General features: G+C 40.4%; 1 protein-coding gene across 1 annotated transcript; it reads right to left on the bottom strand.

The window, feature by feature from the left end:
- Positions 1–91: 91 nt before the first annotated feature.
- SLC25A36 (solute carrier family 25 member 36) lies at positions 92–26583 on the bottom strand. Its single transcript, XM_079314797.1, has 7 exons — positions 26368–26583; positions 17233–17403; positions 13904–13981; positions 11402–11502; positions 4761–4827; positions 3028–3317; positions 92–2306 (listed from the first exon to the last, which is right to left on the bottom strand). The coding sequence occupies exons 1-7, from the start codon at positions 26406–26408 to the stop codon at positions 2113–2115; spliced, it is 942 nt and encodes a 313-aa protein (XP_079170923.1). The 5' UTR covers positions 26409–26583; the 3' UTR covers positions 92–2112.
- Between the last annotated feature and the right edge of the window lie 360 nt (positions 26584–26943).

Genomic DNA, 26943 nt, shown 5'->3' with positions numbered 1-26943 from the left:
CACTTTAAAACACATTTAAGCACACGCCTTTCACTTCTTTGAGACAAGCAGGTTCACTATGGTCACCCCTCAGACCATGCTATGTCTTCAAAAAGGGAAGATTTTCCAAGCAGGGAAGTCAATAGAGCACTGCAAGGTCGATGTATTTACTATGGGTGGCTTTTAAAGGATGAGGAATTAATACAGAGAATTACATGAAATACTCAAATACTTTGACACTGTGTGGAGAGCACGACAAGAGTCAAAATAAAGGAAAGCAAACAAGAAAAACCCAGTCTGATTGTTCTGCAAGCTTTGAGGTTTTACACAGAGCCTACAGAAGCATTGCCACAAAGACAGTATGGATTTACAGTATAAACTCCTGCACAGCTTCCACAGAAATCAAACCACATGCTTTGTTTAAAGCCAAACTCCATGTTTCAAACACTGTTTGATTCCAGATTTCAGTAAGAGGAAGAAAAGTCATAAGCCCTAAGAAGGCCACAAAGTGCATAAGAAGTCATTAATAAAATAAAGCCATTGCACATGATGCACAGTTCAAGTGTACTGAAGTACCACACTGGCAGAGCTGAGAGCACAGTTCTGTCCATGCCAGTGTAGCAGCATTTATATGGAGAAAGCTATTGACCCCAATTTATAAGTTATCATCTTCCTCATAAGGATAATGGATGAAAACTGAGAAGATGCCTGTCTGGAAAGCTGTAAAACTTCCTGTAACATTAAACTGCTTGACACTCCAGTTGTATGATTTTGGAAAATTCTGCAAATTATGACAGAATAAAAACCAGCCAAGCCTCACTGCTGAATACAAGGCATTATTTTGCAGTTGCCTTACAGAACAAAACCAATGCCTGAATTATCAGACAATGTGGAGGAAAAGATTATAGCTCAAGTACACAGGCTCAAGCTGACAGAAGTGATACAGCAATTAACAGGGAGAATGCTTTCAAGAAAACATAATTTACAATTTCTCCATCCCTCTGCACAGAGCCTGCCTGCACAAGATCTATCACAACTTCAACTGGTTTCTGCCTTCTGGTCACCCTAGCCACGGGGATGTGTGTTCTCTCCCAGTACTCCCATATAAATACTGACAATCCAAGGCAGGAAGGATTTGCCAGATATTTAAGAGTAATACAGCTTGTGCTTAGGCAGCATGAAACTGAGTGAATCCTGTCTTCACAAAACGGAGACTGGACTAGAAGAGGTTTCTCATCACATTACTAATCCTTAAAAAGGCTATAAGTAGCATTCAGCAACTTCTTCCTTAGCTGTGTGAGTGACCTGAACAGGTTGGCAAGGAAAATTGATGATACAGGACAATATTTCACAGGCCTCTCTTACTTAGGAAATGTTCAAGAAAAGAAAAAGGATGATGCAGCAGGACCAGAAGTCCACACACGAACATTAATAGACTGATAACCTGAAGAGTTGAACAATCAGATCCTCTCTCACTAAGCTACAACACAGTTCAAATGTCAAGGAAAAAAAAATAAAGCAAAACCAAAAAGCTACAACAGGTATCACACCTTTTGCAGTGAAGAAATAACTTTGAGTCCCTGCACCATATTTTGTCTTGAGGTAGCAACATGGAAAATTTTACACACTTACCACTACCTCAGTCTCTTTATGAATCTTCAGAGCAACTACATCAAAGTTTCAGGTATAGGAAGCTATAAAAGTACTGTCTTGCCCATTCCTCCAACAGATTACTGTGCAGTAAAACAGAACAAAAATGATGTAGTTGAGATCAATCACTAAGAGAAGGTAATAGGACTGCCCAGGAACATATTTCATGTCCCTTCCCTCACCCATTGGGTCTCTGAAGATGACTCAATGGCTTTGTCTAGATTAACAGATGAAAAGAAAAGAATAGTTTTGAATTAAGAGATGTATGAAGGCATCCCCTAAGGGGAGTTCCCATTTGTCACACTGACATGAGACCACACAAAGGCAGCAAAATCATTCAGAGTTGCCCACAATCAACCTTCTGTTTTGTCCACAGCTGCTTGTTCCCGATACAACATTCCTTTTGCCCACCACATTGGCATTGACATTCAGTGGTCCACTCCAGTCTTTCAGTCTTCCACCTTCTTCCACCTTGTCACACTGCTATCCATCAAGTAAGTAGACTACAACTTCATAGGTGGACATCATGATAGCCGTGTTTGGAATCTGTCTGATCAGGTGTGTAGTTAACCCTCGGTAAAGGGCGCCATACCCCTCCTCTCGCACAAGCAAAGAGAGTGTCTGGAAGAAAGATCTGTATTTTGTTCCCTCTTCTCTTAGTCTTGTTCGTACAACCTCTGTACAAGAAAAAAAAAAAAAAAAGTAGAAAAATTGAGTGGTTACATTAACTACTTTTCAGTATTTTTCCCAGCAACTGATCAGGGATTCTTATACAAAAAATACCCCTCCCCAAGGTCTCAATCTCACAACTCCGCTTTAAAAAAAGGAGGAAGACTAACAAAGTAGCAAACCAAGTATGTGTAACACAAAAGCAAGTATTAGGTATCTGACCAAACAAGGCAAGTTAATTTGCTTAGCTACAATCCAGAAGAGGACTGTTGCTTGGGTTTAGATTTTAGCTCAGAAGTAGACAACTATTAGTTGAGTACTCATTTCATTAACAAACAATGTATACACACCTACTTTGCAGGAAAATCAAGTGCAATTGACACACAAACTAGACTGTTTCCCTAGAAGGGAGACAAGAACTTGCTGGCACATTATGGAAAATTGCTGAGTGGATGGAAAGATTCCAACTGAAAAAGTATCTCTTTGAGTACCTTGGGCAATACCCTGGCAAGTCCCTTGGCAAAATAAACATTGGCTAAGAAAAGGTCATCTGGGTATCCACTGTAAAGCACTTCCATTTCTGTATACTCACATCGACTTGCTAAATCTGATATCTAGACAGGGAAATATTTCTTGAGCAAGTAAACCAAATTTGGCTACAAGTCTCACTGAGAAGACTCCCTTTTGATGGATCTGACTCAGGGTCTCAGCTACCCATGCCCCACTTACCATGGGGATATGCTATTGATGTTGCACATGTTTTGGAAGTGGCAGCAGCCATCATCATTCGAACAAAGTCCGATGCTTCTTTAGCTGATTCATCCTCATTGTCCATGGCAGAAGCAGTCTTATACTCCAGTAATTTTTTCTTAATACTCTCATAAATGACAAAGTGAATAACAGTCTCAGATATGCCTGCGTAGGATGCGGACATTCCCCGGTAAAAGCCTTTAAAGCCGTCCAGGCGGTAAACCTTGCGGACACACTCAAAAGCGCTCATTCGCTTTTCTCCTCGATTCCTACCAAGGAGAAAACAAGTCCAAATATCAACTGCTGCAACCAGAGAGATGGGGAGTTATTAAACAGCTTTGTAGTGACAAGAAGACTTAAGAGATACACAACACTGAGGCTGAGGGGCTCCAAGTCACTTGACAGTCTCAAAGGCCTTCACCACTAAATACATACATGGAACCCAAGCCAAACTTGACACAGTGACTGAAGAAAAAGTATCACAGAGAAACTTCGAGCAGCTTTAGGCCTCCCCAACTCTCATGCAATAAATGACTGAACTGCTTGGAAACAGACTGCCAAATGGGCTATCAATGTCAGTGACTCATGAGAAAAACGACCATTTCCTTTTGCATAATGGATTTGCCCTAATTGTTGTCTCAATAAAGAGCTCCACAGCATTCGGTGGCTAAGAGTTGAAACAGCAGCCCTCAGCATTACAGCTCTTAGCAAACAACTGCACAGCAACCAGTGCAACACTGGGAGCTGTTATTTGATTGAACTAAGCCACTGCTCACATCAAGGAAAATGCTCATTAGACATACCTGTTTCAAGCTGTATTTGGCAAATGAAGTTTTATTCCCATTTTAAGCTTGCTCACTGAATTGAGGGCATACTGAAGTAGTCAGAATACTGTACACAGCTACGCAAACCCATGACAACACTGCATGAGATGCACTTCACTATAGCTGCAAGTGCAGGCAGATGGATTGTGCCAGCAGAGCTGAGTGAGCAAGTCACAGAATAAAACAGCAGATAACCTTCTAAGGAGTTATGTAACTCATAAGGACACAGACCATATGGCATCATACCAGTCTCTCCCTATAGGTTTAAAAAGATGGGAAAACAGGTCGGTATTCCTTCCTATTTACATAAAATTCTACTTTCATTACAAGTTTTACGATAAACCATTTCTGTAATCAATTTTATGGCAAGACCAAACTGTTTATTGACTATCCCATATTAGGACAACTCCTGTTTCTATCCATGAAAGAAGCCTACCCCTTTTTATAGGCTAGAACTCATTTCACGTAAAAAAAAAAAACAAACAAAAAACAGGCACAACAAAAAGCCCTGAGGATGCTTAAAGACTTTCTAAACACTTGCTATAATACTGAATCCATATTTCAGGAATGTTTAGCTCAACAGTTAAAGAGAACATATCACTGCATGAAAATGTAAGCATATGATCTGTAGAACATGATTTTAATGAAACTGCTAATCTTGTAATGCATTCCAAATTTGCTGGTCAGTCTATTACAGTGCCTCAAGCGTGTCTCAGAATAGATTAAAAAAGAAAAGTGATAGCATAACTTGTATAGAGACCAGCATCAACTTGCCAAACCTGAAGTGTTGAACGTTTAAGAATTCATTCTATTTTGGAGTGCACAGTGGATTCACAACACTTGAGTACAATCTCATCACAGCAGTGATGTTTCCTATTGTCACTTTACCTTGCATCAAGCTGCAATCGTGTCTTTACCAACCAAATGGGATTAGTTGTTGTGATCGCAGTAAAGCCTAAAAAATGTAAAAATAGCAAAATTAGATGTGATAATATCACAAGAACAGCTGCATCTAAGTTCCAAAAGCACACAGTTAAGGTACAGTGGATGCAAAAACTCGGACTATACTGATTGTTCTGAAATCCCCATTTTACTGACATTTTGTGAATCCATACAGCCAATAAACACTTAGATTGTTTTTAGATTGAGTAAGTTTGATTCTTAGCAAGAGATGGCCCATATAAAACAAGCCAAATTAAGTACAGTTCTCTGCCTATCTAACACCAACCCTGTTTTGACACCACAGAACAGCAATGCCAAGTAGACAAATATCAGCCAATTGAGCAAAAAAGTCAGTAAGAATGCATTGCAGAGACAGCAATAGCAATTTGAGATGCTATAGAACATTGCCTCAATTTACTTTGTTACCTGAAATACAATCCGAGTTTAAAAGCATGCAGACTGAATAAATACTACTTTTGGTGCAGTTAAAAGGCATTTGTTACTGTAAATTAAGAGACCTTTTAATACTGAACTATAAAAAGAGCAGTTATATTTGAGTGCTAATCTTTCATTTAGTATTCAAAGCAGAGATTGTTGGCTGGCCTTGGGATACTTTCACAAACATATGAGTGTTTAAATTGTTAAGGTAAATACTATGACTTCTAACTATTCAGACAGACAGCAACTACTCAGGCTTGCATAAGGGCGGAGGGTTAAAGCTTTGATTTTCAGTCCACTAAAGAAAACAGAAGGGAAAAAAAAAAAAAAAAAAAAAAAGAGGAAACAAGAAAAAAGGAAAAAGAAGTAAGAATCACTCTTACTTCTGCACAACCGTGGAGAGAGAGAGAAAAAGCAGAGTGAAAGGCAGCTCTGAAAAACAGTAAAATTAAAAAAATCATCTCAAGCTGTAATACCACACATGCACCATCAATGAGGTGTCATGTCTGCAGGAGAGAACAGGAAAAGGGAAAAGCTGGAACATGGCCAGGCAAGAGATGACAAATTTAGACACTTGCTCTCTAAGTGACACACATGGCTGGTATATAACTACAGAGACATACTGCCCTCCTGCAAGGGGATGGACTGGGGGTGTGGGGAAGGACAGAGTTACCTTGTTCAGTGCATGGCTGGGGTGGGGCATGGTACTTATCCAGCAACAGGCTATTGGTAAGTTTATCAGATCACTAACAGCTCACAGGAATAGATTTAGCAGAACTGGTTGCATACATTACTCCTGTTCAATCACAATCTAGGTTTACATTGCACACAAAGGTCTGCAATACTCAGAAATGCCAGGGGATCTTAACTGTTCTAAGGTTTGATCTGTGCCCAGCCCCAAAAGCTTAAACAGGTCATTATGGTTTTCATTTCAAGTTCTAAAAACAAATTACTACATTTGGCAGTTACTAAGATTGAGATGGTTTTCTATACCAGAAGAACAAAAGATGATTGGAGGCTTCTGTGCATCAGTGGCAGTGGCTGAGTGACAGCAGTGACTGTATTCACCCACAGCAGCAGCCTGATCCTTCTAGGTTGGTTGGAAAGAGTATATGGGAAACTTACAGTGCAAAGTGGTTGGCATGGGATGCAGCTCTATTCTACTCAAAACTGCACTCTTGGGGTCACTCTAAGCATTATTTCAATGGAGCACCTCCAACAGTAGGATCACACTCTTGGCAGCATGGCCAATATTTTTCCCCATGGCTGTCACAGGCCTAAGTTGACAGTTCGAACCCAAGTTTTCAAATCCAAAGGCCTTCAATAATTCAGGTTTCAAGATGATATAACTACAGGCCAATTCTTACAGCTAATGTGGCAAATGCAGTTAGAAAAAGAAAAATTTAGTGGTGCTGACAACCAAGGAAAGCCCTCCAAACCATGAAACATACCATTTGGGATTCTTGAGAAGACAAACTTTGGTCTTTAAATACAGAAAATGTGTAGGAAAAATATTTGTTAAAACAAACTTTGGGGGCTTTCAACAACTGCCATGAAGCTCTATCAGTTGTTTCCTTTTTTTCCTTTTTAAAAGCCTCAATGATCTTTATAATACTCTGCAATGCCTATCAATGTGTTGCACCCTCAAGAAAGATTCATTACAAGCACAGATAAGTTTGTAGTATTGCCAAACTCCTGCAGTTTTGTTTTATTGTATCCCAGTTTCACACAGAATCATCTCAATCTACTTTTTCAACTATCCCAGCTAGTGACAGGTAAGATCCCAGGTATTCCTATTATGCATCATATTTCAAAGGATAGGGTTGGTGCTTTTTAATCTATAAGCCAATGTAATTGATACAGACGCACGTGAACATGGAATGATGAATTAAAATTTAAAAGAAGTAAAATAAAAACAAATCAAAAGAGAAAACAGAAAGAGACAGAAAGGGTTATATACATATATTAAAAGAGAAAAAGAAAAAGGTCTTTGAAATAAATGTGACAACACAGAATATCAGCTGCAGCATTTTAAAGGCAGCTCTGGAACACTGGGAAAAAAAAACCAAACCAAAATGCCTTGCTTAGGGGCAAGTAGGGGGCTTTCAGGTGACCAGAGCTAAGAACAGTAGCAGCTCTCAGTGAAAGGTATTTCCTACCTTTCCCTGAACTGCACAGAAAAAAAAAAAAAAAAAAAAATCACTCTAAACGGAGTTAAGGAAAAGTGATGTCTTTGCACAATGCACATCATCTGAGTTTCAACTAGAAGTGTCTTCCCCTTAGGTTGTTTATTCAATAGATATCACAAACCCAATGTGTGGTTCTTACACTAGAGGCTGCAAGAGATGCTCAGTTCAGTACTCACGAGGTTTAAGTTAGTCCATATTGCTGCAGGAAGTGACCTGCGGAGGGGGAGCATGAGATGACACGATCTCACTCTTTTCACGGGAGAAATGTACAGTAAATGCCTAAAATAGACACAGGCTTTTCTGTATCATAACAACAAGCAGTGACCTCATCAGACACAAGTGTACAAATCGAATCCCAGCGGAAGGATTTGTCAATTAGTTATTGGGAAACCTAACTGTTTGCAGGTAAAAGTTTAGGAAAAAAAGAAAGAAAAATAATCAAAACAGGCCACAGATATTAAAATAGGTGTGTAAAATGCACTGAGTACTGAAATTTCTGCTCATTTGCAGCAGTTTAATTTTACACCTCCAAATACTTACCTATATAGCAAATTTAGTGAACCCTCCTCCTTCCCCACTTCCTTGAAAATATTATTCAATAAAGCTAGCCTAGTCTTGGGATGGAAGAGATGCCTTATAAAATCCAACTTTCTAAGATCAGTGAACTAAATATGTATTTTATTTGGTATGAATTAACTGTGTACATAGCACAAAAAACTTAAAGTAATGTATTTCTAAGTAATAAAATGGTCCCTGTCATTTTAAAATAAATAATAATTTAAAAAAAAAAAAAATCTCCATTTGGGTTGCTTTACCAGTAAAGTTCTGGAAAAAACAGCAACAGCAGACAAGGCAAAGTAGTTTTGCAGCAGATTTTCAACCATGTTGTCTGATTGAGGCTGTGAATCATTAAAAAAGCATTCAAGAAAGCCATACAGGAATCAAGTATCTCGTTCAGTTTACAGCTTTTTTTCTCTGTGGTGAGAAAGGCTGAGTGCAATGAGAAGGCAGAGTTTACAGCAAATCTGAAAATTTAGCCTAAATTGGAAATGTCCAGAAATCAACTCTCTTCACACAAGCAGTCTTATAGCAAGCTTAGATATATTCCCTGCCCTAGTTTGCAAAAAGAAAACCACAATATGCTGAGGAGTAAGCAAAAAGGATTGCAGAGGATTTCTTCATGTCAACACAGATATTTTAGGTATGAAGGGGATATGCTCTATATGCTGGAAACTAGAACAGCAAGAAGACAGCATTCATTTCTGTTTGCATAAGGCATCAGCTACTAATATGCAGATATTACTTCATTTCCTTGGGATAAAATTAACTTAGTAGAAGAATCTTAAAACTATAAATAGGTATTTTGAGAATAAAGAATCAGGCCTAAAACCAACCAACAAAAATAAAATGTGCTTAAAATACTATACCTCAGCTTTTCACTCCCCAAAACACCATGTGCATAAAATAATCCTTATTTAATAATGACATCAAGTCTAGCTTGAGGCATATATTAGCACATGATACAAATAAACAGAATTTAAAATTGACTAAAGTTCACTATTTACAGTACATAACACAATGTTAAAATTATTTAAAAAATATTTTGGCATCATTACTATATTTTGCAACCTACAGGAAAAGCTCTGTAAGTGCAAATCCCCACTTCATGCTAATTAGGTATTAGACTTTATGAAAAGGTCATATCCAAAAAAACACCAACCCATCAAAAAACCACCAACAAATCAACAAGCCTCATTTAAAACTGAATAACTCAATTCCTTACTGAAACCAATGGCAGCTGAAAAAGAAAAACACCAATACTGATTATTTTTTTGCCAATTCTGAAGTATTTATCCACCTTGCCCATTCTGAAATCTTAGGTTCCAAAGCAAATATTGTAATGATCTTCCTCTGTTAGCCTGTCAACCAAAGAAGAGCTCACATTTGATCTTGTCCCTGTTATTTTGCCATTCCTTTAAGGTGATTTGCATCATATAGCAATACAAACCTTGCAGGTAAAACTGTTAATAGCTGGTTTAAGTGCATTTTCTGAAATACATTAGAATTACAAAAACAAGGTTAGCACATTCCCAAGAAAGCACTGTTAATTTTAACTGCAGAGTCCTTTTTCATATAGCAGAACAACACTAGAAGAGAGAATTGAAATGTTGTTTGTCAAAGAACCTGAGAACTTCTGTACTGTACAGTGCCAGGACCTATGGTGTGAGCCTGCACTGAGCATTCTGTTTCACTGACTGTGGCTTTGAAATACAACTGCAGGACCTGGGAAATATGAGAAAGTTAACAGCCCCAAGGGCTGTTCAATGTTAAAACACAAAAGTAAAAAAAAGGAAAACAGCAGTTAAGGCTCAAATCCATTTCCCCAGTCTACTGCAGCTGTACAAATGTACACCATCAACCTTCTGGAAGGGAAGCAGCTACAGAGCTCCATGACAAACTACAGCCTGAGGCTGCTAACACTCAGGAAAAGGCACTACAGCACATCTCCATAAATGTGCTTTACAGAATGAGGGCAGGAACTTCCAAAGACAAGGAACACTCAGAATCCTCATTTGTCTGCAGCACTGCACGAGTTGTCTTCAGCTGAGCACAGACTTGTTTATATCGCCCAGACTTCCTCCTGCCCCCAAATTAAAGACATGTTTTATTCCCTTGACAGGGACCTGAAGACTCCTCATCTTTCTTGATGCAATTAACTGATTAGTATGAACTCTTCATTAAATCCCCTTCTATCCCATTCCCCAAGCTGTTCACCTACAAACAAAAACACTCACTCCTAGACGATAAAAAAACCAAACACTGCATTGTCCTTGTCTGACTTGGGCAAAATAAAAGAGTTCTTCTTACACATGAAAGATTAAAAACTGTCACATCATGTGCCAGAGATGAACATTAGTGTCATTTAGGTATTAAGCTGATGTCACTTATATTTTATACACTATATAAAATCTCTCTGTATCAGATTATTAGCATGCATTAAATAGAAAACTAATCCTATTCCTTAATCTGACATCACACCTTTATCAGTCCATTCCAGATTGCTGGTATTCACATTCTACAGACTGGCTGTAAAATTTGACAGAACTTAGGAACTTGAACAATTAAATAATCAGAATTCATCTGTAAAGCGCCCATGACCTATAAAAAACCTGAACATTTGTTTTTGTGCAGGAAAGGCACAGGCAAGGATAAATAAAATGTTGCTAACCCAAGTTTTGATTTTCCCAGCAAGAGTCCAGGACCATACCTCAGCTCAGTTGCCTTTAACTCCCCCTTGTTAATGACCCCGAAGCACAGAATATACAAATCCAGCAAAAAATATTTGCAGCTGCTAAAATACAAAGTTACATCCATAAAATAGGAATTATTTCTACAGAGATGAAAATACATTAAAACTATGAAAAATCTGCTCCTCTCTAAGACTTTAGTGATAGAGCAAACTTCTCATAGATTAGGATATGAACAAAGGAGGAGGGAGTGTTACATATCATTTACACAAATAACTACAGGCACATTTCTGAAAGACAAAAAATAAGTCAAATATACAAAGCTGTAGCAGAAAGTAGTGGTAAAAAAAACTGCTTATGAAGAATTAAACCAGAAGTCAGTGCAAACACTGTTTATAGTTTATAGAGCAACAAATTACTGTTTTGAAAGGTTACATTTTTCATTTCACAAATTTACAGCTGAAAAAGCAGGCACGCAGCTTTTCTAGAAAAGAGTGTTCACACACAGTTATTTATCACTTAGTGTAGTTTCATGCATATATTCTCCAGAGAGCCTATTCAATGAGAGGCCAAGGCAGATAACCACTACAAAGACAACATTCAATTACTGAGCGTGTTCTGTTTTGTTGGGTCTTTTTTTTTCCATATTTATTGTCACCTCTCATTTGCAGATATGACTGTAGGATGAAGCAAAAAAGTTACAAATCCTTACCTGCCACTCCAGCTGAAATCATGTGTACCTGCGTGGAATCTGGATTGAAAATACTGTTCAACTTTTCCTTGCAATTTGAGTAAGCAGCAAAATATATTGCTCTAAAATCAGAACAAAATCCAAGTTATGTTATGTTTTACATTTCAAAATCCTCAACAAACAGCACCATCAACTTCACTGACTGAAGATTATCTTGGGCTAAAACTTCCTTCCTCAGTAAAGACCTACTCAAGGATTAACTCTTGCAAAGTAGTGGTACTATTCTAGGAATGGAAATGAAAAATCTAAACGTGACACGTGAACTTTTTTCCACACAACAGCTCCAATTACCAATTAGTGAGGGGAAAGACAGATAGTTTGAAATATGGCAGTGATTTTTGTGACACTAAGAAGTTCAGCCAGGGAAGAAAAACACTGGAAACATTTCATATTCTTCAACATTAATAACAGAACAAACTTCTTCTAATGGACCTAAACTCATTTCAATGGCAGGACAACTGGAAGATAACTACCAAGTATGTAGCTTCTAAAAAAACCCAGCATTCTTACTACTATAGCATTTAAATGTTGATAACTTGACCTTATAAATATTTATACTTTAAATGCTAGAACAGCTCTGAAGCTGTGATTCACATTTTGTTTCCAGAGTTCCGTATTTATAATAAACACTGTTTTTGGTCTCTGAATACAGCATCAAAAATGTTGGCATCCAAACAAAGCTAGACAAAGGCAGCATCCAATTCAATATATTATGTAAAATGGTTGTTTTCGCTCATTAAAGCTAAAAAAACTTTTTTTTAAGTACATATAAAGCTCACATTTTAGGTTGTAACTCAGTTGTTTTAAATCTATGGATGCCCCTCTACAAGAGAAAAAAAAAATGAATGTGCCACTTTTCCCAAGTAGAACATTAACCTCATTAGCTGTGTGAACATGTTTTTCTTTATTAGAAAAAAAGATAAAGTGCTTGCTTTATGGGTGTAATTTCTAAAATGGAACCTGAACTCAATTAAGTACACTGGGTATGTTATGAAATATGCTTCTCTACAGCTTATTTAAACAAAGAGCTGATGTTAAATCCACTTAGCTAATGCTTAATTGAAATGAATACTGGTTGAAGACAGAATCAGCCAGAGGGAAATAAAGACATGCTTATAAAGAAGGTTTACACACTACATCAAGCAGACATTTTAGCAAGCCAAGTATTTCACCTGGGGAAGAACCAAAAGGAAACAGAAGATTTAACATATAATTAACTGAAAATAAATTTTTTTTTTTTTCAACTGAGGATATTCTTCATGGAGGATAGTCACTTATGCAGTGGATCCCATTCCTGGGTAAAAACTGCTATGAAAGTGATATCTGTATTGAAGATGTGATCAGACTGGTCTATTGCACAAAAGTACAGGCTTTCCAAATTAGGAAGTGATGATATCCCATAGCTGTCAAGAACAAAAATGCTACTGGGTTTACTTCAGCTTTTCCAAAGAGTAGTGCTAAGTGATCAGAGGACAACTTCAATAGTCCTAAATCCTTCAAAAATGAACAAACAAATGCTGGGTTACTGAGTCAAGGAAATAAAACCTTTGTAGAATATATTCCCTCTGCATAAAGACTCTTCTCTTAAACAGAGAAGAGAAAAAAAGAGCCAGGAAACAACTTCAAGTATTCCTCACCCAGGCCTAAGGAATATACTACTTTTACACAGCTTTGTTTCTATACTCTTCCCATATATTCTACTATTTTTGGACTGAACTTCAGGTAACAGTTCTATGTAAGGATAAATTCAGATTCTGGCATAATGTGCTTCTCTCTCTGTCTGCCAGCAACAGCTGAGGAGCTGGAGTATTTGTACTGATGCAGAGCAACAGACAACAGCAACAAACAGTAACGGATCTCAGTGCCAACTAGATCAGATTTACATCCTCACCCTGCACTGCCCCAGTACCCTTTGGAGCCCAGTCCACTGCTGGATCTGCTTTCTCTGGGACAGCTGGCAAGTCTCATCTTTCCCAGAGTCTCACCCTTTGAAGTTTCAGAACAGGCATTCTCCTGCAAGGGAGCTCCAGGCTGTGCGTCACCAGAACTCACGAAGGAAGACTCGGTGTTTTGAGGCTACAATCATACAATTGCTCCCTCAAGATGATGGATTAACTAAAAGCTAAGTGTACCTAGCTAAGTGTACCTTGTATTTTCCAAGATCCAAACTTGTAGTTTACATATACAACTCCTTAAGAACTTTTCTTCTTAACTGGACAAAACTCTGCACAAGGGGTAGTGCCCAACAATAAATACTATTACAACAGCACACAGGATAGGAAATGCTGAGATAGTTGGAGCTCTGGAATACATAAATGGCTCAATTCTTCAGGCAAAAAATTACCCAATAACCAAAGGTAACTTGCTGCTAATTAAGTATTTACAACTGCAGATGCAAGTCTTGTTTCAAACACACATGAAAGCCCCTAATGGATTTCATTTACTGTGCATGTTTGTATTTACCTGGAAGGAGCAACGCCAACTAAGTTAGGACCCAGCCCTCTGAACAGAGAACGAGGGCCTTCATTTTGCAAGATCATCCTGGAAAACAAGACAACAATACTGTAACACTCAGAGCAAAATTAAGGAATGCACTAACCATGAAAACAACATCATGTGAAAAACTTTCATAGTAACTGACAATAATACACTGCTGGCCACAAAAAAACTAGTCATTTCCTAGAATCAGTATAAAAAATACATTATTGCTCAACATACCATGAAAACCATAAACTAAATGCAGAAATAAGACTTGAGATCTCAGTACAGATTTAACTTAAGATATAGGAACACATACATGTACAGAGGTATCTGTTAGGAAGTTAAAGAAAGTATTCTTGAATCAGGGAGAAAATATTAAGCATGGAAATGTTCCCATTATATAGGCTGTAGATTGCTCAAGAGGAAAAAATATTTTATTCTAGGCTACATTCCTTTCACCACCCTTCAGCTTCCAATGTTTGTGAACTTTTTTGTGTGGGAGGGCCAGGGAGCAAAGGGCCAAGAGAGGAGAGGAGAGAGACTTCAGAAGTCCAGTTTCACTCAGTCATTGCTGCCACTCCAGAAGATGTTGCTCTGCTGCCTATGGCACCCAGCCAGGGACATCTTTGGCAATTTATTGTTACCTCCTCCTCTCAAAAAGAGAGACCTCAACATAGCTTTGAATGTGCTACCCCAGTGTGATACTACCCACAAGACTCCCAAGAAGGCACTAAATGTCATGGCAGAAGTTTGTATCTCTAAGGCTTCTTTCCTATTTGTCCTGCCTTCCTTATACCCATAAAATGCTGAAATTCATTAAGTATTCAACCAGAAGCCCATTCTTAGCTTTATTCTTTAAGACATGATGATTATTTTGACTATAGCAAAACAAAGTTGAAAACTTCAATGTGAGAAGTGACTCTTCCTAGAGGCTGGCAGAGATTTCCTCCTATCAGTTCTGACCTACTGCCTGTGTGCTCCTAACCAAGCACTACTGCTGAGCTGTGGACCCAACCGTTTTTTGGGTTTTGACTCATTCCAGGGAAGACAACCCTTACCTATACAGGCAAGGTAAATGACTGATAGCAAATGAGACAGAAGTGTAATCCATGCAGTCACAGCCACAGCAGAGTCCTCACATCTCCTGTACCGTGTCTACTACAAACACAGCTCAGGAAAGATGGCTTGGGTGGCAGCAGGGTATAACCTTAGACATTTGTGGAATTTACATTTGTGGAAAGCATGGTACATGCAGTGAGTTGAAACTTCACATAAGGCATTATTAATCCTTTGGTTTTGCAATACAGATCCCATGAAGTTGTGGATTTTAGGAAGAGTGGAAGATGGTTATGCAGCAACATACCCTGGCACAGTAAGAGACATTTAATATTCAGTTCTAGTGAAATCAGTCTGCCTCACAATCTAGATGCTAATCACATTGGTATTTTGAAAAGTATGGTAGGACATGGGAGGAGAAACAAGGACTACCTGCATCCCATTACTGAAAATTGCTCTAGCAATTACTTTAGAGCCAGATTTAAAGTTAATTCTTAACTACATTCCCAGATGCTATAAAAGAAAACTCAGCACTTACTGATCTAGAAATACTGGTGAATGCACACAAAGGTTTCTGTATATTTCTTCTCCAAAGAACCATGCAGATTAATGACAAATCAATTACTAAATAAAGCAAACTACCCTTATAGTATAAATAGCCATTTTGTTTGGAATTTACTATCTGAACAAACAAGTGAAAGCAATTCACCATTGCTCTGCTGCTAAATCAAACTGAAAATTCACCTTTGCTTTCACTAAGCAAAAATAAACCAGTGGTTCTGTAGTTACCAGGCCACTCTCAGCATTTAGGAACACTGACATATAATGAATCCAGTGACACCCCAGCTTTTTGTCCATAACAATCAGCTATCATTTCACTATGTGGGCAGCACTGCTCCACACCAGTAATTGGAATACTGAACACATACTCAAAGACACCTTGGAAATTCAAATTTTTTGGACCTGTCATCCTGAAAACATTTTTATGCCTTGCAGTGCTGAACCCAATTAACATGATTTGTATCCACTTAATTACCACACCATGTGTCACACATGATATATCTGCACATATAGTTATACATGTTTTCAAAGCAGCAGGAATCTGTGTCTTCAAAACTTAGGAATGAGGTGTATCAGGTCTATTTGCTTCTTTTGGATCTACAGTCCCAGAAGTTGACAGAGCAGCAAAGAGCAGGAGAGAGGATTATAATGGAGGTAGTTACTGATGCTCTTTTGCATTCATAGGCACCAGCTGGAGGAGTGCCAGAGGCTGCACTGAGAATAAAACACAAAACTTTTGCATTAAAGAGCAGATCCCAGGGCCTGCACTTGTTTATTGGAAGCAATTAAGGGCAAATCCATGGTTGGAAGAGCAGGACAAGTGCTCCATACAGCCTCAACTGACTTTGTGTCACATGGAGAGCCTGCACTGGGAGGCTGGTGAGATTTCCATTAGCAAGACCACAGTTAATTAATTAATTGAGAATAGAAGATAAAAGTTGTCAAGATTCAACCAACTTTCTAATGCAAGAAGCAATATCAGGTCCTTCCTGTAGAAAATCTCCCCTCATCTCCACCTACTGAAGGTACCTCCCCCTTCCCTTAACTGGCTAGCTTGAGTCCCCCAGGGTGACTCCCTTCTGTGGGCCATACAAGCAGTTTAACCGTAGCCCTACAACTTCCCTGCTGGCTTCTGAACTACACAAGCACTGCAAACAAGGAGAGGAAAGGCAGCCCCCATTTAATGGGGCACTACACAAACAACACATCTGAGATCACAACAAAAAGCTGGACGTAGCTGTTTCTTACTAGCTCTAAAAGAATGTTACTAGTCACACCAGAAGGTATTCAAAGGCAAAAAACTGTGTGGGTAGTGAAAGTTGAAAGAGACTAAGAAACAGAGTTTATTTTAATTGCCTCCATGTTCAGTTCTATGTTTTGGACACAAAACAGTTTTAAAGTCTTATATTAATGCTTTTTCAGAATGCAAATGGGAGTCTGGCACTTCAGTGTTAGTAAATTCTGGGGATGCAGTTTGGAGCTCTGAGTTGTTCAAGGAATACATGCTCTGGCTACTTCAACATACACGCTCAAGTATGAAGGACATTAAAAAAACTGGAAACACAGTTAAAAGGCAAAATATGGAAAGTCATCTCCTGGTAGCATCATGACAGACATATGAGTCTGAATCTTATACAGATTTTGATCTCCTCCCTCCCCAAAATGAGCCCAAACCCTTGTGCAGGTACACTCACTTCAGACAATGGAGAGGTCCAGGAGAAACTCTGGTTACTCGGTTGACGGTAGCACCATTCACAGTGTTGAGATGAACTTCAGAGATGTAGAGAGTCACAGAGGAGGACTGCAGTCGTGTTTTTACAACTTCCAGTGGACATGTCAAAATTGCACCAACAGTACCTCCACATCTGCAAAGATAAACAGGATCATCACGTTTTTAACTGCAAAGAAACTGAATTCACATTCACATAGAATTGACATTATAGTCAATACAGTCCCACTGCAAAAAGTGAAGAGCCAATGGGAACATGTGTGACAATGACAGTTATTTGCCCTTGAAGGAAAGCCAACTGTTAAGGCAGTTTGCAAACTCCACAACTTGAAGTGAAAATTTAAACAGACAAAATGTAGTGAAGGTGCACAGTACATGCAAATCAGTTCTGGAAAGTAGCTCAGTAGCTTAAATGTTTAACTTCTTACGGTAAATTTTACCTTTTTTTTTTAATGTTTAGTGCACTCCTAACCACAAAAATGGTGCCAAAAATCCTTAAGGGCAGAAAAGATTTATGCACTATGCACTTGGGATTACATGTAAAGTCCAGTAAAATCTGTAGTGTCACAATTTAATAACATCTTCAAAAGCCCAATTGTATTTTGGTCATTGTACCATGAAAGCAGCAATTGTCCAAGCGCTTCCAAGCTCTGCTCACTTCAGCAAGGCAGACCAGGTACTGTGGAGCAGAAAGTGCAAAGGCAGAAGAGCTTATGTACTGACCAGGTGAAGACTTGCCAGGTCTGCTTGAGCCAGCCTCTCATTCCTGAGAGCAAACCAAGGAAAGCCATGCACAATGTGTGCTGACAGCAGTTCCTGCCGTTCTGCTCAACCACAGGGCAGCCAGGAACATGCTGCCCTGCACAGCTCTGCTCAGTGCCTTCTTGGGTTTCTTCAGAACTCAGTTATTAATATCTACATTCCTAGCTGTGCAACTGCAGCCTTGGAGGGAAAAATAGCAAATTCACAAATTCTGAGTTCCAAGACAGTCTCTTGAACCTTTTCAGAGAGCACTATTCTAACACTGCTAAACGTCCTTCTTAAAACTATGGCCAGGACACTACCTATCTCCTTTAAAAAACAAACAAACAATCTAACCCAAAGAAGCAAACCTAGATTTCAGTTATGTTATTAATGCTAACTACAGGTTAGAATCCACTAACACATAAATACAATCTGCATTAAAGTCAGAGGGTCCATATTTGCTTCCGCTAAAAAATATATAGAATAACCTATATATAACTAGAAGAAGTGCTTGATTCTGACAAGATAGTTATCAGCTTTTTTCCCCCTAACACAAGAAGCTCAAACACCCCCAAACCCTTTAATAAACTGTATGCCTGTTCAATTATTTAAAAAAATGTTTTCCAAAATGAAAATAAGAGTTCAGTCCAAACTGGAGTAATAGTTAACACTCAAGGTATCCTATAAACTTTCATAGGAGGGTAGTCTGATGACTCTCTTCCACCACAGAGAATACTAAAAATACAGCACTGCATCCTACAAACGTATCTCTTTGTGAAGTGAACTGAGAAGAGCAGAGCTGCCAAGTAGAAGTCTGATGCTCACTTAACACTCTATTTAAACCCAGTGACCTAGACTTATCCTATTACTAAGCCTAAAGGCATCCTGCCTGTCCCTAGCTCCAACATTAAACTGAAGTCTATTCTCTTTCAAGGTTTAATTGCAGAAAGATAGTGAGTTTCTTTGCCTGTCTGGAAAAAAGTGTTATCACAGGGAGATGAAAGACTGTCTTTCAGTGTGTGCTGCACACATGCAGTTACAGCCTGACACAGACATTAGAGCAGCCTGCTCTGAATGAGCAATTCACTTGCTTCTAACAGTAAGCTACAAATAGACTTATTTTAAAATGAAGAGTTATAGATAGAGAGTAAATGTGCTAATATTTATTTTAGCCAGGGCTGGAAACAGTAAGAGCCTGTAACGTGAAGGTCCAAGATGTGAATAGCCTGTGACAAGCACAGGTAGGTCAGCTCTCAAAATAATGTGACATGAAGCTACTGAAACTCTACAACTCTGAGACAAAGTTGTCTGTGTTTCCTGCAGTATAAAGTAGACCCCTCTCCATGGTCACATGCCTATGCAGGCAATGAAGGAAGTTGGCTTTAGAGTTTACTTCCTTTCCTGCAATCCCTCCATTTCTGTTCTCCTTGAGCTTACTTTCTTGAAAATGTTTCTGTTTTTGATTTTGGACAGTTTGCACATGAACTTGTTTTCAAGCAACAGTAATCACAAGAGAAGGCACAAGGTATGATTTATATTAATGAGATAAATGGAAGTAGGGAAGAAATGAGGACAAAAAAACTTGACCTGCATTCTTGAACAGGGTTTGGAGTTTGGAGCCCTTAATTGCCTCCCTTCCCCCCCCCCCTCCCCCCCTCCCCAATATCAGAGCAGAAAAATTTTATAAAGTTGAAGATTAACACTGACCTGCCTACTTGCCCTACATGCTCCCCTGCACCACACCCAAATCACAAGGGATGCCTGACTGCAGCAGCTCCACCAGACATTCAGGGTGGATGGGCCAGACACTCTTCACTCAGCAGTGCATTTCTGGGGAAGAGCTGATACACAGCTGCTCTGTGCTTGCTGGTTTTGTCTACAGCAGGCACTGGTCAGTGACAGCCAGCAGATGTAAGAGCAGCCTGCACCACATTCACAGCAGATTTACCTGCCTCCCTGTAAGAGACTCTTCCTGCACAACATTCTGCCAATTAAGTAATTTCAAATAATCAGCACCCTTGGCACTTTCTTGCCGTTGTGTTTCTTTGGTTAGACTTTTAAGAAATTTAAGATGTCTCTACTGAACCCAAGAATATTTTCCATGTTTTCCACTAACTATTGATAGCTTAAATTAAACTTCTCTGTCCCCAATCTTCAAGGGCTCAAAATTCTTCTTACAGCTGAAGAAAGATGAGAAGTTTTACAGTGCTGTGTGGTTCTGTAATGTGAGTCTTAGCAAAATCTTCAATTTCTACTTGTGTCAAAATAACAGATCACTTTCCCAGCCCTCAAAGAACCCCATATAATAGAGACAACTTCTGAAACTGAAGGAATGAAAGAAATGTCTTGATATGCTTAGGAATCAGAACTTTCTCAATGGTCACAAGATCCACTGAGTTTGAACTAAGCTACCAAACAAAGGCATAATCCAGTCACTACCCTGACTTGTCTACTTCACTTGACCTTTAAGATAAACACCTAAAGGCTTGGAAAAAATCTGTTTATGAAGAACTGTCAATAAACAGAGCTTGCGGGTAAACACAGAGGAGAAACAATTCAAAAACATGCACTCTGTACAAATAAGCAACTTCTAAGAAGCACAGCAGCTGTTCTGTTATAGCATCAATGACAGTGTATTTTACTCAGAAATGTATTTCCAGCCTTGCTTATTTAACACACTACTGGGAATACCAGAGACAGTGACATTTTTGTGCCTGAGTTGTGGCAGGTCATTAACAGCCAGCCACCAGCTCCAGTCTACATCAAGTGCTCTATAAATACCCAGCCTTTCCTGCTCCCTCTGCTCACTGCTTCAAATTAAGGGGAATACTTTTACTTTGTGGTTTAACACAAATTAGGAACTAGAATAGTTCAGAAAAACATTTAACAGTTAAAAAAATATGATATTTCTTCTGAATAATGCAGGTGGGATTTTGTAAACTACTTCAGAAATTTCTACTACCTAAAACCACTCTGGGTTTGAGTTTCTCCAGTCATGCATGCACCAGGCCACAACAAGTGTGACTTGTAGGAACATTTAGTAATGTGTAACTTTTTCTCCAGGATTAGATTAATTTCACCTGCTAGAGTAAGTAGGTGAACAAACACACTCCTGCTGACACAGTGTAAATGGGAAGAATGGCAAGACCTGAGACACTCCTGTGTCTGAATGCTTACTGCAGTTTCCAGTGAATGCTATTCAGAACACACTTGATCATCATATCTATCCTAAATGCTTGCCTCTAATCAGTGTTTACTACAAGCCTTCTTCAGTTTTACCACACAAATATAAAAAAAGCTTGCAAAGCTGATTTTCAGCAGAAACACCTTGATCATAAAAGTGTATGTGAATCTACCTGTAGGCCCCAAGCAATCTGAAGGGCAGAAAAGTGGAAATCAGTAGGTAAATCCACAAAAATAAACACATCAGTTAAAAAAGGACAAAAATCCCACTACTATTAATACAGTCAACTTGAGCCTTCTGTACAATTTAAGAGATGTCACATTCAGTGAAACAAGAATCACAAGATGTAGTTATTATCTGCAGGATCACAATAAACCTAAAAGACAATGAAACTAAGAACAGTTATCTACTTGATATCTCTTGGACTGAAGAATCTAGAAGATGGCAATGTTCTACTAAACTAAGGAGAACATTTCTCCTCCATAAAGCATCCACTGGGGAAAAAACAAAACAAAACAAAACAAAAACTAAAACCACAAAGGAAACCTCAACTACCCACAACACATTTAATTTAATTTGATCCTAACTGGTGATTTATAAAACCATTATCTCATTGGTTTAATAGAAACAAACCTTCAACTACTGGGTTTTAAATTCTGCCAACTGTTCAACAGGTACAGCTCTGACAATCATTTTCCTCAGACACACCTGCATTATTTATGTGACACTCCAAGGAAAAAAATATGCAGATGCTTCAAAAACCATAACCTGTTTGGCATTCAAATCCCAGGTTCTCCTTCTACATATGGCTACACAAGAAAGTTCTCTTATTATTGCAAGGTTAAGGTTTTTGCTAAGGAGTCACTGCCCTTATCCAGAGCAGCTAACTATCTTCCACTGGTACCTTCCAGCCCTGCAAGTACCAAGAGACACAGCTCCAGCATGGGTGAGGGTCTCAAATTCAGCCACTGGACTGTCTAGAAATGCTGTAAAGCTGACTGATATTCCAAATGCCAGTGCAGGCTGACTTAGAAGTAAAACTGTCAATGCACATTTTATTAATTTCTTGAGATGATGTATTTTATGGAAAAAAAAAAAAGCCATGGCTGCCTAGTCCTACTTTCAGATTCACCTTTCACAGTATTTGTAACCACAGCCTCAAAGACTTAAAGATAAACCTTGACCCTGTTATCTCGAGTCTACGTTAATTCATGTATTTTACCAGCTACTTATCTTTCCTGTAGGAAAATGAAAGTTCCATGCAAACACTGGCTGCCAAAAGAAACAGCAAGTAAAATAATCATAAAATTCTGTCAAATAAAAAGTATCCAAGCCACTTTCAAACAGAGCACCTTTTTATCTCTTCATCAGTTACTGCAAATTCAGGTCCCAAGTCTATTAGCAGTTTCATGGACACGTCTTACAACCACAGTAACTTTCACATCAACAAAGTTGCAGCTTTGGATATTACCTGTATGGTATCAGTCTTTAGAGAGTATAGAAGGGCTTCAGCAAGTACAGCTTTCAGAAACAGCATTCATGAATCCTGAATTTTCAGGGTTTTCGTGGTATAATACTGTTCAACTTGAGTACTAGCAGCCACAACCCATTAATCACTTAACTCACCAATTATGTTTCTTTACTGAAACCCAGGAAGTGTAAGTTAGGCTCCTTTCCATAAACTACAAATACTAACCAAACTTGTGATGTCTGATCAGTGCAAAACCAAAATCCCCCATGTGCTGCAATAGAAACTTACAAGTGAAAACAGGAAAAACACCACCAGGAGATCGAGGATCACTGGGTTCCATTATCCAAAACAAACATCAGAATTAACAGTGCAGATTCTATTAGGAGCAGGGATAAATCAGTATTTACAATAACATTTGCTTTAAGTAAAAGCACCATAAAGCATCTAGAAAGAAAATGAGAAAAATACCAGTGGCACAGTTGCACAAGTACTGACAGCAATTTTCATGCAATTTAGTAGCCCCATAGAACAAACCCCAAGCTCTAAACACTGTCTTATTTCACACAGAAGTGTATCTCAATGTAATAATAACCTCAAGTTTGGACAGAAAGGCACTAAGCTCCTTCTCACATGTTCTGAAATACATCCAGGGTCATGCCACAAATGTATTTTAGGGCAGAGAGGGGCTGAGTGACTGTTTCCTGAAAGGGCACCAAAAAAGCCCCCATCATCACAATACCTGCTACACATTATTAATCATCTTCTGAAATCAGAAAAGCCCAAGGGTCTCTCACCTTTATTTCATACATGTCAACAGTCTGATCTTGCTGACAATTCAAACACTTATGTTAAATACACTTTCTGCACCTTAAGTGTTTCAGCCACTGTAGGGATTTGCTAAAAACCTCTCACAGTGATTGCAATTACAGACCAATTTGAGACAGCTCTATAATCAAGATAAGTGAAAAAGCTCTTCCCTATACTTCCTCACACATTAGACTGGAAAACAGCCAAGCTTCTGCAAGAAACACCAAGAGTGAAGAAAAGAAGCAAATCTGAGACTACCCAGCTGTGAACTCAGAAAAGCAGCTGTCCACCTCCTAACCCAAATCCCTCTTTTTGCTGAGGAAACAGCACTCAGGCAAGTTCACTGCTCTGATGGAAGTTTGTATGATACACAATTACTGTCATAAGCTTTCTGGAAATGAAAAATAAATCATGACAACCTGAACACTATTTTTGTAGCCAACACCTGAATTTTCACCATATGGCTACAAGCCAGTACATCCAAAGCATATGAATCTTTCCTATAAAGCAAAACATTAATGTTTTCTATTACTTGTTAAAATGAGTCTAAACAAGTAAAAAAGCAACCATAACGTACTACTTGAACTAAAAATGTTAATCTATATCCTACATCTCAATAACATGACTTTTTAATTTAAGAATGAAGTATGTTCAACTGCATCCTTGGTTTAAAAGAAAAGCACCTAAATTTATACTACCAACACAATGTCTACAGTGACAACAGTTGCTATTTGACTAAGGGAAGGAAAAAGAAGATATACAAAAAACTCCATACTGCCTAGGTAGCTACAGAGAAACCCCAGCATAGTCCCACTAATGTTACTAAACCAGCAATGTCATCTGTCAAAGTTTCATTACAGAAAGCCAGAACTGAAGAATGACTCTGAACATTTTAAGGAAAAAAAAAATAAAACACCAAAAGATCACTCAGGTGATCTGTAGTGCACCATGCTTGCACAGTCAGGAGATGACCCCAAAAAAACTCTTCGAATGCAAAATGTAACCAAATACACTGTGTTAGCTCGGCTGAACTAAGGTTACAGGAAACATAGATCACACTCAGCCTTCTCCTCACAGCATAACCCCTGACCCAGCTGGCCAACACCTACCCATCGACCAGACTGCTCTGCAATAAATAGGAATGAGCAAGCTGAGCAATCTTCATCTGCTCTCAAGTTTCAGGTTTACAAACATGCTTCTGACATAACGCACAATTCTGCTCAGTAACCTCCCCTGTGCAGAGCTGTCAAGCTGAAGGGCTACAATCAGGCACCACTCACAGAAGCCTTAGGGCTGGAAGGGACCTCTGGAGATCACACTGTCTAATTTCTCTGCCAACATAGCATCTGCAGCAGATAACACACATCCAGGTGGGTTTGGAACTTCTCCAGAGAGAAAAACCCCACAACCTCCCCGGGCAGCTGTTCCAGTGCTCTGCCACCCTCTATATAAGTTCTTCCTCATGTTGAGGTGAAACTTCTTGTGTTTTAGTTTATGGCCTGTGCTCATTGTCACTGAGAAAAGCCTGGCACCATCCTCTTGGCACCTCTTTGAGATATTCATATGCATTAATGAGATCTCCTCTCAGTCTTTTATCCAGACTGGACCAGAAAACAGGCTCCCCCAGTTTGTTCTTGTAACACAGATGCTCCAGACCCCTAATCAAATTTGTAGTCCTCTACTGGACCCTCTCCAGCAGCTCCTGATTTTTCTTGAGCTCTTGCTATTGCTTTTCTAAACACTTACAAGGACGTAAAGTCTGAAGAAAACAGCACACACTACTACATCTTGGACCTCCTGTTGCATAACCACTCTCCTCTTAAACAGGATGCAAGAAATCAAGGGGATGAAAAAGCCCCCCCACAGGCACTAGATCAGGTGCACAATACTGCAGAGAAAGTACTGACATGTGTCCACTCAGATTTGCTCAGACTCAATACACTGTTCTACCACCTCAAACACCTCAGTCCAGAAGCAGCAAGCTCATTTTTGTTGGTGAGGAGAACCAAGAGAAATCACAGCTTCAAGCTCTCTCATGGGATGCAAGGTGTGTCTGTGTAGGGATTGTTATGGGTTTAGGTCTTCATCTGTCACCTCTATCATTTCTGAACAGTCAGGGTCAGTACCTAAATACACTACTACAATCAAGCCCATCAGGATCCGCAGCATTCCCCGGAAGAACCACAGGCTCCAGAAATACAGCCCATGCACTCTGAAACCTAGGCACACACATTTTGAAACTCCATTAATAGCTGTGAAGATACAAAAGTTAACCCAAATCTAACTAAGGCTACATCTTTATTTCTGGGTACATTCTTTCCTCGCATTTCTTCTGCCTTCTTGGCTGGAGAGCTGCGTGACGGTGCCAAAGCGGCACAGGGGAGCGCAGAACACAGTTAACGCAGTTAGAACGCACTGCATGGACACGAGCGGGGCATTCCAGCCCGCGGGGCCGGCAGGCGAGTCCCGGCAGCCGCTCCGGACAGCGGGCAGCCCACGCGCCGCGGGCTCCCTCACGCACACGCCACACAAGGGACAAACCCGGGCACGGCCATCAGAGAGAAGGGCTGGTTTTACGGGAAGCCTCCACCCCCGCCTCCCCCAGGGCCCGCGTTCCACCCGTGACACAACGCAACACCCGGGCCGGGCCCGAGCGCGCAGCGGGCCGGAAGGGCCTCGGGCGGGGAGCTGAGCGCGGCCCCTCTCTCCTCGCCGCGGCCCCCGGGCGCAGAGAGCGGGGCGGCCCCCACAGCCCTACCGAGACGTCCCCAGGCAGCCGCTCCAGGCCCCGCCGCCCCCAGGCCGGCCAGCAGCGGCCACGGGAGCGGGGCCAGGCCCACAGCCCAGCGATGAGAACGGGAAAGCGCAGGAGCAATGCTCGGGAATTCACCTACCCGCCGGCAAAGAGATGCACCAGGGTGTCTCTTTGGCTCATCCTCGTCGCCTGCACCCGGGCGGGAGGAAGGAGGCGCCGGGCGCTTCCGCCCCACACTCACGGCGCCGCTGCTGGCGGGGCTCAGCATAAATAGGGGCGGGGCGGCTCCGCCTCCCGCGGCCGGCGGGGCTCCGCAGGCACACGGGCCCGGGCTCCCCGTGAGGGAAGGGGGCCGGGCCGGGCCCGCCCCTCGCCGCGGCCGCTGCGGCCTCGAGGGTGCGTGGCTATGAATATGCAGAATGCATACGCACGGCCCCGCAAACAGAGGCTGCTATTGGCTGCGGCGGCGTGACGTCAGCGCAGGCACCGGGCCCGCCTCGTGCATACGCAACGAGCCGCCTCGGCCCCGGTGAAACAGCGGCGGCCGTTGGCTGCGCCGTGTGACGTCAGCGCGGCGCCTCGCGCCGTTGAGAGCGGGCTGGCCGCGTCCTGCGTGAGGGGAGCGGCTGTGGCGGGCGCCGTCCCCGGCAGTCCCGACCCGCCTGGGCACCGAGCTGCGCCCTGTGCTCCGGGGGACCCTGCCCGAGCAGGGAGC

This window comes from Erithacus rubecula, assembly GCF_903797595.1.
Source record: "Erithacus rubecula genome assembly, chromosome: 11".
Taxonomy (NCBI): domain Eukaryota; kingdom Metazoa; phylum Chordata; class Aves; order Passeriformes; family Muscicapidae; genus Erithacus; species Erithacus rubecula.
The sequence above is the reverse complement of the archived record's forward strand: the minus strand, read 5'-3'. Positions and strand labels throughout refer to the sequence as shown.

What these genes read in the sequence shown, in the direction of transcription:
- SLC25A36 (XM_079314797.1), bottom strand. Translation starts at nt 26,408, where the DNA reads ATGAGCCAAAGAGACACCCTGGTGCATCTCTTTGCCGGCGG. An exon ending in GATTTCAGCTGGAGTGGCAG is followed by an intron (nt 4,828 to 11,401) that starts GTAAGGATTTGT and finishes TACATTTTTTAG; the next exon opens with GCTTTACTGCGATCACAACA. An exon ending in ATCAATAGCATATCCCCATG is followed by an intron (nt 2,307 to 3,027) that starts GTAAGTGGGGCA and finishes TTTCTTGTACAG; the next exon opens with AGGTTGTACGAACAAGACTA.